At 41.7% G+C, this 13,321-nt stretch overlaps 1 protein-coding gene across 1 annotated transcript; it reads left to right on the forward strand.

Moving 5' to 3' along the window:
* Positions 1-100: 100 nt before the first annotated feature.
* On the forward strand, positions 101-13,128 carry washc4 (WASH complex subunit 4). The gene is made up of 32 exons (XM_077597203.1): positions 101-269; positions 582-721; positions 822-875; positions 1,455-1,520; positions 1,584-1,629; positions 1,712-1,779; positions 1,844-1,926; positions 2,872-2,914; positions 2,979-3,082; positions 3,163-3,283; positions 3,450-3,573; positions 3,651-3,778; positions 4,085-4,245; positions 4,311-4,437; positions 5,382-5,507; positions 5,571-5,678; positions 5,779-5,925; positions 6,598-6,677; positions 6,750-6,855; positions 8,001-8,117; positions 8,195-8,363; positions 9,358-9,587; positions 9,664-9,768; positions 9,849-9,983; positions 10,062-10,170; positions 10,827-10,893; positions 10,965-11,051; positions 11,117-11,264; positions 11,761-11,857; positions 11,937-12,133; positions 12,206-12,302; positions 12,659-13,128. The coding sequence occupies exons 1-32, from the start codon at positions 209-211 to the stop codon at positions 12,706-12,708; spliced, it is 3,501 nt and encodes a 1,166-aa protein (XP_077453329.1). The 5' UTR covers positions 101-208; the 3' UTR covers positions 12,709-13,128.
* The last annotated feature ends 193 nt before the right edge of the window (positions 13,129-13,321 follow it).

Here is a 13,321-nt window from a genome sequence, read left to right on the forward strand (position 1 = left end):
CCAAAATGGCCGACAAGTGACGACGTTCTCCGCCCCGTTAACTCACAGCACGTATAAGACATTTAGTTTTACGCCAGTTCCTTCGTTTTCCGGACTCATTTCCCATGAACCCTTGCACCTTTTTGACAAATCATAAGACCCATCATGGGTTCTTGTAGCTGCTTATTTTGAAAACAGTATTTGTTTGTTATCATTTCCAGCAAACAAAATGTCGATGGAATCCATTGCACCTGACTGGGAATTTGACCGTTTTGACGACGGCTCACAGAGTAAGTCGCCATCGAGTGTTTTGAAAGTGGCTGCATTAGCTTACAGTAGCTAGCAAGTTAGTTAGCTCAATAAATTCTATGACCACCATTCAGCGTATTGCTTTGATAAATTAAAGTTATGACTCGGTCCGTCACGTAACAAGAGAGTACTGAACAGTGCTGGAATATTTAGCATAATATTGCTTCATTTAATGTCTGTCAATGCAATATGGAACTGCACTGCAGGCAGTGTTGTGGTGTTTGTGGGGGGAAAACGTGTTAGCTTTGCAACTCTTTGAAATGGTAACCTTGAGGAACATCTGCCATCCACAGAAATCCACACAGAAGTTCAACTGAAGAACTACAGGAAGTTCCTGGATGAGTACACAGCTCAGTTGAGTGGCATCGAGGAGGCTCTCGATGACTCCATTGGAGATGTTTGGGATTTCACTTTGGATCCCATCGCCCTCAAAGTAAGATATATATGACATCATGGAGAGCAAACTAAAGAAATATTAACCTAAACAAACTAAGGATCGTGAGCGATTGTTATCTTTGTTGGGCTTTTTTCAGCTCCTACCATATGAACAGTCGTCCTTGTTGGAGATGATTAAAACTGACAATAAGGTGAAGCTTAAACATATTTTGAAAATATTTACTGTTTTTCTTTTTTTTGCAATTTCATTAGTTTTGGAAATGCACAATTTTGATTCACGAGCAAAATCATGAACCGCTTCCTTCAAGGTTTTTACATTTAAATCCGTTTTTCCCCCCAAAATAAACCAATGATTGAAGTAATGTTTAAAATAAGGGAAAATAACTAATATATATGACTATATTATTTGATAATTCATAATTTTACTGAATGCAATTAATGACTATTCATCTTGCAAATTGAGATTAAAATCATTAAAATTGTCCACCACTAATGTTTAAAAAAAAAAAAAAGAATATTGACTGTTTTTTTTTACTGTCAATTCTGTCAGTTTTTTTGTTTTGGGCCAGATTTAATTGAAAAATAAATGATATTTACTATTTTCAGTTCGCTGAGCGGTTATTGAACTATTAAAATATTTGAAGACACAAAATACTGATGAACTCATTGGCTGCCATTGACAACAAATATCCAAACATCCATTGATCTTCGTCAGTAGCAATGAAAGAGTTGATTTTCTGTCGATTAATCGCAGCGTTTTTTGGCTTCAGGTTCTGAACAAAGTCATCACAGTGTACGCTGCATTGTGCAGCGAAGTCAAGAATCTCAAGTATGAGGTAAGCATGTTCATTTTTGTCGTCCTACCTCCGATTCATCATTCTCATCTTGTTGCTTCGCAGGCTGAAAACAAGTTCTACAATGGTTTATTGTACTACGGAGAGGGAGGTATTCTGCCACTCCACTTCTGTATTTTCTTATTTTTCTAGGATGGATTAATGTGATTAATATATATCCTTATTTTGGACAGTATCCGACTGTAGCGTTGTTGAAGGCCAGTGCCAAATTCAGATGGGAAGATTCATCTCCTTTTTGCAGGTACGGGCAAAAGGAATTAGTGTTGTTAAAATGGAGTCGTTACAGGAAAAAAATGTATTTTCAGGAACTGTCATGTTTTGTGTCAAGATGCTATGAAGTGGTGGTCAACATTGTTCATCAACTGGCGGCACTCTACAACAGCAACAAGTAAGTCGGGAATAATTCCTAATGTTTTTTGGGGGGGTGGGGACGGTTTTAAATGTCCAATCCATTTTGACCAGTATCAAACGTTTTTATTTTTTTTACACTTTTTAATTTTAAATAAATCAATCAATTTGGACCAGTATCAAAGTTTTTTTTTACACTTTGTAATTTTAAATAAATAAATCCATTTGGACCAGTATTAAACGTTTTTATGTATTTTAATTTTTTTGCACTTTTTAATTTTAAATAAAAAAATCCATTTTGACCAGTATCAAAGTTTTTTTTTACACTTTGTAATTTTAAATAAATAAATCCATTTGGACTAGTATTAAACGTTTTTAATTATTTTACTTTTTTTGCACTTTAATTTTAAATAAAAAAATCAATTTTGACCAGTATCAAATGTTTTTTTTTTACACTTTTCAATTTTAAATAAATAAATCCATTTTGTTTGTATTCATATTTGATTTACAAAGTGATAAAGGTAATATTGTGGAATTATGCCTAAATGATTCCATTATGCAGAATAATATAAGCAATGTCTAATGCCCTAAAAAGGACTTGTATAACTTGCTTATGTAAGCCCCCGTGAATCTTGTAAACATCTCCCCAGGAAAGCGTTGCGTGTTCGCCAAATAAGGATAGCAGACCCGCCCTGCTTGTATCTGGCACTGTTAGATGAGTGCGTTCAATATTTAACGATATTTAAAAGGTTTGAGAAAATATAAAAAAAAAATACAACTATTACAAATGAGCAAAAGTAGTCAATTTATTAGTACTCTTAATTCAAACACTCAGAAATGTTTTCATTTTTGATATTACCAAAAATATATATTTTTTTCAATTAACCCCAAAAAATTATCGTTTGCCCCTAGATGAAAATAATAAAAGCATTCAATTCAAAAACAAATCTGGATCGGTCAACTAATCGATACGATTCTATTTTAGGTCTGCGACAAAAATTATCGACTCATCCGGTGTCCATTTCCAGGTAAATGTTGAGTTTTGGTGGTAATCTTGACAGTCGAAACTTTGCGAGCATTTTCTCGCCGTAGATCGTGTTTGAACAACTCGGAGAGTTGTTGGTGGTCCTGCTCACGCTTGATGAAATCATGGAAAATCATAGCACGCTTAAAGATCACTGGCAGATGTATAAAAGGTAAGATGTGTTTGTTTTTTGGATTAATGTGAGGATTATTATAATTGGGCCGTTCTGGTTCTGACCTGTTTTGCTTCTAGGTTATTGAAGTCTGTGCAACACAATCCTGGGAAATTTTCAATTGCCGAAGAGAAGTTGAAGCCATTTGAGAAGCTTTTACTGAAACTTGAGGGACAACTCTTGGATGGCAGCATTTTGCAGGTCAATCGGAAACTGGTTTTAAATTGGGGGGAAACAATTTTGGCAGAAATTGTTTTGAAAATTCTAAATGTTTTGCTTGAGGAATTTTTTTGTCCACAAAAAATGTTGCTAACTTCCACACAAATGAAATAAACAGGATTTAAAATTGTTTTCTTGCTACCAACAGGCGTGCGTTGACCAGAGATTCGATGACTTTGCGGACGGAATATTGATTAGCAAAAATACTGCTTTTGCTGAAGAGTTTGCCTTCAACATTCGAACCATATTTGCCAATGTGGAGTCCAAAATTGGTCCGTTTAATAAAAAAAAAAATCATTTTTCCATTTGTTCAGTTGAATTTGACTAGATTTGTTTATGTTCCTCGCAGGTGAACCGACGGAAATTGATCAGAGGGACAAATATGTTGGCGTGTGTGCCCTTTTCGTGCTTCACTTTCACATGTTTAGAAGCGTGGACAAAAGGCTCTACAAATCACTCTTGGAGATTTGTAAAAAGGTATTCAAAGCACTCATTGGTCACTATTGTCAGATGCCTTCTGATTAGGTTTGATAGCATTGAATGAAGATGTTTCTGGGACAGTAACAGACATCAATTTGAAAGTACAATTTCGGTTTGGCGCTGTGACCTTTGACCTTACCACCCCAAAATGCATATCATATATATAATATATCCACCTCCTTTGTTTTATATGCTGCAAGTTTGATGGAAACTCCTTGACAGACGTCCTGGTGACGCAGAATTTCTTCCCCTGCCCTCGACACATTTTTCTCAGAGTTCTGAATTTCTGCGTTCTTGCGTCAGGTTCCCGCCGTCACTCTGATCGCGAACATCATCTGGTTCCCCGACACGTTCCTGCTCACCAAAGTTCCCGCCGCCGCCAAGACGATGGACAAGAAGAGCGTCCAAGCCATCCGAGCGCACCGAGACGGCTTCCTGCTGCAAAGGGCTCAGACGCTCACCAAGTAAGTCCCTGCCCCCCACCGTCGCGTTTGCACTTTTGGAAAAAGTCACGCCGGTTGGTCTTCAGGGACGTTCAATCGTACTACGTCTTTGTAACGTCGTGGATGATGAAGATGGAGGCCATTTTGTGCAAGGAGCAGAAGAGTGACAAGATGGCCGAAGATCTGAACAGCAGGTGCAGCGTTTTCGTGCAGGTGAGCAGGGCTACCCAAAAGGATTGTTTTCAAATTTGACAAATAACTTGCCATGAATAATTTAGGAATGAATTGAAATATTTTCTGCTTTTATTCCAGATGTCTGAGAATCTTTATGAATTTTTGTTAGGTTAAAAAAAAGTTCCCATCTAAGTTAATGCATTGGTATTAAAAATGGAGCCATAACTATCTTTAACGAACTTTTAAACTATGGAATATGATTGAATTTAAATGAGTTTATTACAAGTAGACGTCCAATCCACTTTAAATGTAGTATTACTGTATTTTCTCGCATATAAGCCGTATTTGTAACAAAAAAAAGATGACTGAATCATGAATTATATGCACACAAGACTTGCTATACTATACTTACCAATAGATGTCGGCAAAGTAAAATTTACTATTTGTTGGTTATTTTCTGTTTTGCAGTAAGAAAACAAACATTAGTGGATGAATTAATTCCTTATGATATTAACCCTAATAATGTGCTTTTGATTCATACAGTATCTCAGAAATACCACATGCGATGATTTTTTAAAAAGATTTTCCCGTCAAAGTAACACATTTGCACTCTATTAAAACAAAACCATGAATATGGAGGTGAAAATTGTGAATTGGGGGGCGCTTATACGCGAGAAATTATAAAACTCAACAATTTTAAGGCAATTTTAAGTGTGCTGCTTATACGCGTGGGCGTCTTATATGCGAGTATATACGGTAGGTCAAATTTGATATGGCCTTGAATGAGAAACAGCGTCCTCTTGCGTCCAAACATGACTAGATGTCAGGGCACGACGGCTGACTGCTGCCTACTAGTGGACGCCAGTGGAAGTGTAGCCACCTATTTTTTTATTTCCACCAAAGTCATACCTGTAAAGATGGATTCAGATGGATATTGAATCGTGCAATGCAATATCGTGATCCTATTATTCTGGCTCTCTCAGGGCATCCTGTACGCGTACAGCATCAGTACCATCATCAAGACCAGCATGAACATGTACATGTCCACGCAGCGTCCCATGACCAAGACGTCCGTCAAAGCTCTGTGTCGATTGGTGGAGCTTTTAAAGGTCGGAGGCCGGACGTCACCACGCGCCCGCCCGGCGCGCTAAAACGCGGCGCCTCATCCCCAGGCCGTGGAGCACACCTTCCACAGACGTTCGGTGGTGGTGGCGGATTCCGTGTCTCACATCACTCAGCAACTGCAGTCCCAAGCGCTCAACGCCATCTGCGTGGCCAAGGTCAAACTTGAGCTGTGCTGAGATTTTGCCCTTGTTTTCTTTTTTTTTTTTGGCGGACGGTGAAATGTAATCGAGCTTGTTTTGGTGTGCCTCCCCCTAGAAAAGAGTGATATCGGATAAGAAGTACAGCGAGCAGCGTCTAGACGTCCTTTCGTCCCTGGTGCTGGCGGAAAACGTTCTCAGCGGGCCGAGCACCAAGGAGAGGCGATTTGTTGCGTCTTTGGCGCTTTGTGTTGGAACGCAGATGGTAAGCCAACGTGTTTAACCCTTTCCGGACGGCCCCAAACGTCCAATTCATTTGGACTGGGCGGCGCGAATTGACAAGCCAGTACTCGCAGTTTAAATAAAATAAAATAAAAAGTTGACTTAAGTTTAATTAAATCAATTTGGATGGCTATAGTTGTAAACAGAATTCTATCTTAACTATTCTATTTACTTTAGTAACTTTTTTTCTCTCCAAAAAACGCTAAAAAACTAAATGCTTGCTCATCTTTTTCCTCTTTCTGTTATTTTTTAATTAATGAGCACATAAAGGAACAAAACAGTAAATATTCTGTTTATACTAATATTTTTATTTATTAAATAAAGGTAAAACTGCAGTTTCATTTTTCATTTAAACTATTTGTTTTTGTTTTTTTAGAATAACATTAATGCTATTTTTATTCTTGACATTCGCTCATTCAGTTTAGCTCACTTTATCCTAATTTTGGAGTTTTTCGATGGTTTCCTGATTCTTTTTCAAACATGCTAGCAGGTCTCGTTTCCCGGCTTGTTAGCTTTTTGATTTGAAATGATTATTCCACGACAAGCCGTATCAAGCACGCTTTTTTTTTGTTTCTTCTCAAAGAAATTCCTCCTCAAAGCCATCATATCTTTCTGCTATCTTACAATTGATAACAAAACGAGCCTTCTCCCTTAGAAAACCTTCAAAGATGAAGAGTTACTCCCACTGCAGCTGGTGTTGAAGAAGCTCGACCTGATCAGCGAACTGAGCGAAAGGTACCCACAAGGTCAACACAACTCTGAGGGTCATGCTCCCTAAATCCAAACATTTGCTCTTTTGACCTCAAGGGTCAAGCTTCAGTGCGATTGCAGCTTCCTCTACTGGCACCGGGCTGTCTTTCCCATTTACTTGGACGACGTCTACGAGAATGCGGTGGACGCAGCGCGAATACATGTAAGAAATACAGTAATCCCTCGAATATCGCGGTTCATGTAGACCAGACTGCTGATACACATTTACACACCAGCAAGAAATGGCATTTCCCTGTAATATTTAGCTTCGAAAACAATAACATTTCACACACGAGCATCAAGTTTATTTCAACAAAGCTATTTTTGGCTACTCTTAATGTCAGCTAATCAGTACGCTTAAAATTTCAGGTCTGTAAGAACTGTCTTCCGCTAGCGCCATGCTAATGCTATCATTCAAACGCAAATCAACTACCGTATTTTCACGACTATATGGCGCATCGTATTTTTAGCCGAAGTGTCAGTAACGAGTGCTATTTCTGTATTTTAAACACACAAAGGACGCACCGTTTTTTTTAGACGCATACATATTATATATTATATATGAATATCTAACCGCAATAGCACTGGCTACCGGAATCAGCCCCAGACTCTTTTTCCGGTTTCCGGTGCGCAGTGACTGCTGGGATATATAGTTCTTGCACGCTACACCCACACGCTAAAAACACGTTTTTAAAAGGCAACGGAAGCAAAACTCAGTTCGGTTGTACTTTATTTAGCCATTTTAAAACGTACTCGCGTCATCATCACCCACAAATCCATCAACTTCCTAATTTTCTGTGTCCGAATTTTATACGTTCGTCCAGGCGGCCACAATCCATTCGCAAATAGTAGCTAGCTGGTAGCTAGCGTTACTTTTCCAACGGTGATTTCCATGCTTCGTCAAGCTGTATGGATGTCGATGTATACAGGCCACAATCCATTGGGTGTATTGACAAAAGAACTATATATCCCAGCAGTCACTGCGCAGCACTTTGTCTACGGGAAAATAGTAGAGTCGGTGTACCCTATCAACTGATTCATTTTATTTTATTGTGATAACAATTTTAGTATTGGTCCATATATAAAGCGCACTGGATTATAAGGTACCGTGTCTATTTTGGAGAAAATTTAAGACTTTTATGTGCGCCTTATAGTCGTGAAAATACGGTACTCAAGTTTGACTTGTTTTCATGGCCGATTCTTTAAAAAAACAACCCTCCAAAAAACCTCGCCACGGAACCATTGACAAAAATGTACATCTCGTCATCATTTTTGAACCGCAATTTGGCTTTTTTTCCCCCCCACCAGTACATGTTTAGCGCCCTGAGAGACTGCGTGCCCGCCATGCTGCAAAGCAAACACATGGAGTCACCCGACCAGCTGCTGGAGAACTACGACAAGGAGATCACGGACATTTTCAAGCGGGTGAGTCGACGGCCATTTGCCGGGGGAGAAAAAAAAGACGCTGGGCCTGAAAACTTTGCCCTGGTGTGGAATGAAAGCACTTGCTGGACAAACTGTGTAAGGAGATCGAAAAGGATCTACGGCTATCTGTTCACACGCACCTGAAACTGGACGACCGGAACCCTTTCAAAGTCGGGATGAAGGATTTGGCGCATTTCTTCTACCTCAAACCCGTCCGATTCTTCAACCGATTCATCGATATTAAAGGTTGGTTCTTCCGGTCGCCATTGACGTGGATTGGATGTCTCAGGATTTTTATTTTAGTCATTTTTAGACACAGAAATACCTCCCAAAATTGGTGAAATGGGAAAAAGATGGAAAGAATAAGGACAATACATTGGCTAACCTAAAGATTGAAAACTACCCCATAAAAATCATTTTGAAAAATGACAGAAAAAAATGAGTTAATGTTTCAGTTATAGGGCACTCTTTGGCCGCCCGCCATTGGTGGAACTAGACGTCCAATCCATTCGGCAAAAGTCGTTGGAAACGCTTGCATTTGACTGTGAGTGGAATTAATCCAAGTTGTCAATTGTAGTACAACAAACTCTATATCAGGGTCTCAAACCGGTCCTCAAAGGGCCGCAGTGGGTGCAGGTTTTCATTCCAACTCAACAAGAGGATACCTTTTGCAAGTGTAATCAGTTAATCAGTTGATTGCAGCCAGGTGCTACTTATTTTAGAAGACACCTGATTGGTTAAAATATCGGCACTGGATCGGTTGGAACAAAAACCAGGGGTCCACTGCGGCCCTCGGCGGAATCGGTTTGAGACACCTGCTCTATATAGTTGAAAATGAAACGTGGATAGCGTAGGAACGATAATAACAACATGAAATGGGGAAAAATGGCAAGCCACCATTGGCGAGTACTTGACCGGCCACTAGGGGGTGTCATGGCTCCTACTAGTGAGAAGGAGGAGGAGCAAATGCAGGAAACGGGAAACAAACTGATACAGTAATCCCTCACTCATCACATCTTCACTTATCACAAATTCACAACTTTGCAATTTTTTTTTTTGCTATTAATGATTGAAAATAAATAAAAAAAATTAATATATTTTTTGAAGTTCATAAAAATGTGAAAATCCATGCTGAAGCCACTCTTGATAAAAAAAATTATGATAGGGGTGACCCTACTTCGATTTTTTTACATTAGGAAGACGTCACTTTTTGTTAAATGATCTCCCCCCCCCCCCCAAGCCTACGTGACGCACTACCTGGACAAAACCTTCTACAACCTGACCACGGTGGCTCTTCACGACTGGGCCACCTACAGCGAGATGCGCAACTTGGCCACGCAGCGCTACGGACTGACCATGACGGAAGCGCACCTGCCCAGCCAGACGCTGGAGCAGGGCCTGGACGTCTTGGAGATCATGAGGAACATCCACGTCTTTGTCTCGCGCTACCTCTACAACCTCAACAACCAGGTGCGTTAGCTTAGCGGCCGCTCCCGTTTGGCCCACCTCGCCTTTCTCTGAGCCGCCCATTTTGTTTTTGGAGCAGATCTTCATCGAGAAAGCCAGCAACAACAAGCACTTGAACACCATCAACATCCGTCACGTGGCCAACTCCATCCGGACGCACGGCACCGGGATCATGAACACCACGGTGGGCGAGCGAGAGGGCGGACGGTTGGCCCTACGCCGGCCGAGTCCGTGATAATGGCTCACCTTTGGCGCCCTCTTCAGGTTAACTTTACATACCAGTTCCTGCGCAAGAAGTTTTACATCTTCAGTCAGTTCATGTACGACGAGCACATCAAGTCCCGGCTCATCAAGGACATCCGCTTCTTCAGGGAGACCAAAGATCAGTCCGATCAAAAGGTGGGTGGGAAAAAAACCGTTTTTGGGCTTTGCCACTTTTCATACACTTTATGCCGCTTCTCGCCGCTTCTCTTCTAGTATCCGTTCGAGCGCGCCGAGAAGTTTAACCGCGGCATCCGGAAGCTGGGCATCACCCCTGACGGTCAGAGCTACCTGGACCAGTTCCGACAGCTCATCAGTCAAATCGGTGAGATAGTATTGCTGCTGACCTATCAAAGTCAGTGAGATTTTCTCGAGGTACTCCAGTTACTCCACACATCCCCCGAAACACGCATGCTAAGTTCCCGCATGTTCTCGCACGTACGCCGTATTTGTCGCTCCAAAAACAGATGGCTGAATCAAGGGTACGGCTTATATGCGCACAAATTGGACTTGACACTGAAAACTCAACTGCAAGGTGACACGACGAAAGGCCATAATGCAAGACAATGCGGCCGATACGGTCATTTATGTCAAAATCGAGAAATGACAAATGAATGAAATTCAAGAAGAAAAAAAACTTATCTTGCATAAAGCGTGAAAAAACTCACTTAGTTGTGCCTGCTATTGCTCGCTCAGGGCGCCGTCATTTTACTTAGAGATGACAAACGAGACTGCTACGGACACACTTCCTGGTTGTACTGCTCACGTGACTTCCTTTTTGAATCTGTCTACGTGCAAGCCACACCCTTTGGTTTGTTCGTTTTCCAAAGAGATTTGGGTTTCGGGATTTGAATTGTTGGTTCCGCACCGAGGATTTTGGTCACCCGAATATTTGCCACGTAGTGGTACGACCAAAGCCAGTGGGGCCCTTTGTTGGATTTTCTACCGTTCCTCGAGTTTGCCGTCTTTGTCCGTTGCAAGGTAATGCCATGGGCTACGTGCGTATGATCCGTTCGGGAGGAATCCACTGCTGCAGCAGCGCCATCAGGTATGGCCACGCCCCCTCCCCGCCGCCTCCAATCAGAAGCGCTCATCTCTTGCCCCGACCTCTCTCCCGAGGTTCGTCCCCGACTTGGAGGACATCGTGGACTTCGAGGAGCTGGTCAAAGAGGAGGGGCTGTCGGAGGAAACTCGCAGAGCGGCAGGGTAAGCCCGCTTTCCCGCCGCCGTCCCCCCCAACGCTGGCCGCCAAATCCGCTTTGGCTGCGCAGGGTCCTGGATTCGGTTTTGGGGGACCTGACCAGCAACTCCGCCGAGGGCACCGAGTACTTCAAGATGCTGGTGGAGGTGTTCGCACCCGAGTTTCGCCGTGCCAAAAACATGCACCTGAGGAACTTTTACATGATGGTCCCACCTCTGGTAAGGGGTACACGGTAGATTGGTCGCCGGTCTTTTGGTCGCCCGGAAGGTTATTGATAATTACCATTTTAAATTGTTGCTCAAATTCCCTAAATACAAACTGCGAATGACTATTCAGTCATACTTAATGCCCCTAGTAATTATTAGGCTAAAGAAAAGCTCCAAATTTCCCGTACTTTTATTGTGTTTTGTTGGAGAACTTGTTAAGACCCTGACTGACGTAGCTTCTTAAAGGGACAACGCATGTACATACACTCACACGTCGGCTCAGTGAAACTGCTCATGGCCATTGTTGGCTTTTATTAATGCGTAGACCGTGTTGTTTTACCTTGTTTTGTCGCCGGTCTTTTGGTCGCCCGTTGTCGCTGTCTGGGCGACCAAAAGACCGGCCACCAATCGACTGCACACGCTGGTAAGGTGTGTGGGGGGGGGTGGGGGTTCCCCAGTCGGCTCTGTCTCCTGAACAACGCCTTTTGTCCTGCCCTATCTCCTTTAGACGGTGAACTTTGTGGAACATTCCATCGGCTGCAAAGAGAAACTGAGCAAGAAGAACAAGAACGGAGCCGCCTTCACCGACGACGGCTTCGCCATGGGCGAGTGGGCTCTCGAAAGGAGGGTCTCGGAAGCCAACGTGGCTTGAGCTTGGACCGCCTGCTTTTTGTGTTCCCGCAGGCGTGGCGTACATTCTGAAGCTCCTAGACCAATACCTGGAGTTGGACTCGCTGCACTGGTTCCAGTCGGTGCGAGACAAGTACAAGAAGGAGATGAACGCGGTGGTGAAGGAGCAGCACCTCAACTCGGCCAGTCAGGATGTCAAGTTGTTGCAGACCATGAACCTGACTCAGAAGCGGCTGGATCTTTATCTTCAGGTTCGTTGGGGGTTCACCGGCCTCGCTTTGAGCCTCCTTTTATTTTTCATGATTTCTTTTTGGGGGGGGCAGGAGTTTGAGCTCCTTCACTTCTCCTTAAGCAGCGCCCGCATTTTCTTCCGCGCCGACCAGACGGCGGCCGAAGAGACTCGGGAAAAGAAAGAGAAAGGTCGGTTTCCGGGCTCCAGATTTTCCTGTCCCGTAGTTGCGTCTTTCAGTTGTTTTTTTGCAACGATCGATGGTCAATCACATTCATTCGGGAATTTTCAAACTCGTTAAAATGAGACTCAATTTGGTGTTTTTTTTTGGTAGAATTTTATAGGTCTTTTTTTTTAATGGTAGTAAACTTAATTCATTTTCTGAAGAAAACAAATCCTATATCCTCTATTTTATATTAGACAGATGAGGAAAAATAATGTTTATTTTTCTTGTTTTTAAATTTACAATACAGCGTGACTATCAAAATACTCTACTTTTGACAAAAGATTGGATTCTTAATCGTTTTCCTTTTGGTGTCCCCAACAGAAGAGTCGTCTAAACCGTCTTCCGATTCTGCCAAATCCGGATCCAAGTAAGCCTGTTTGGATTTTAGCCAAACGTGGTTTTCACAAAAAAAAAACGTTTTCTTTTTATGATTATGTTCTTTTAGCAAAGAATTATATATGTCCATGACAAATGTATTTGTTTAATGTAAATGTGCCTTTCTAAAATGTAGATACGTGGATACCAGATTAATACAGAAATAATCTGAAATCTTTTGCAGCACTCTTGCATGTTCACATTCGACCAATTTTTGAATTTGATACCAAATGATTAACACGGTCGCTCACATTCCATCCATCGATAAACTTGGAAGTACTAAACTGTTTGTATTGATTTTTCAATCCGTCCCAAAAAGATTTGTGATGGTAGGAAAATCAAATCAAGCATGAAATGTTGTGTTCTTTTATTACTAAATATAGTGCAACAATAAACATTGCATTTCTTTGACTTGAGGATTGGAACTTTTCCCGTCTGTGGCTTTTTTTTTTTGTGAGGCTCAGTCAGACTCCCACGTAAACATAACACGGAAGGAACCCTGCTCCAAACGAGACACAAAATCAACAAAAACCAAAGAAATAGAATAAAAACTAAAGTGTTGGGTGTTCTGGGCAGCGTCCAATTTGGGTTAGGGTGGGTGGCCGGCCG

Source organism: Stigmatopora argus, chromosome 3 (genome assembly GCF_051989625.1).
Source record: "Stigmatopora argus isolate UIUO_Sarg chromosome 3, RoL_Sarg_1.0, whole genome shotgun sequence".
Taxonomy (NCBI): Eukaryota; Metazoa; Chordata; class Actinopteri; order Syngnathiformes; family Syngnathidae; genus Stigmatopora; species Stigmatopora argus.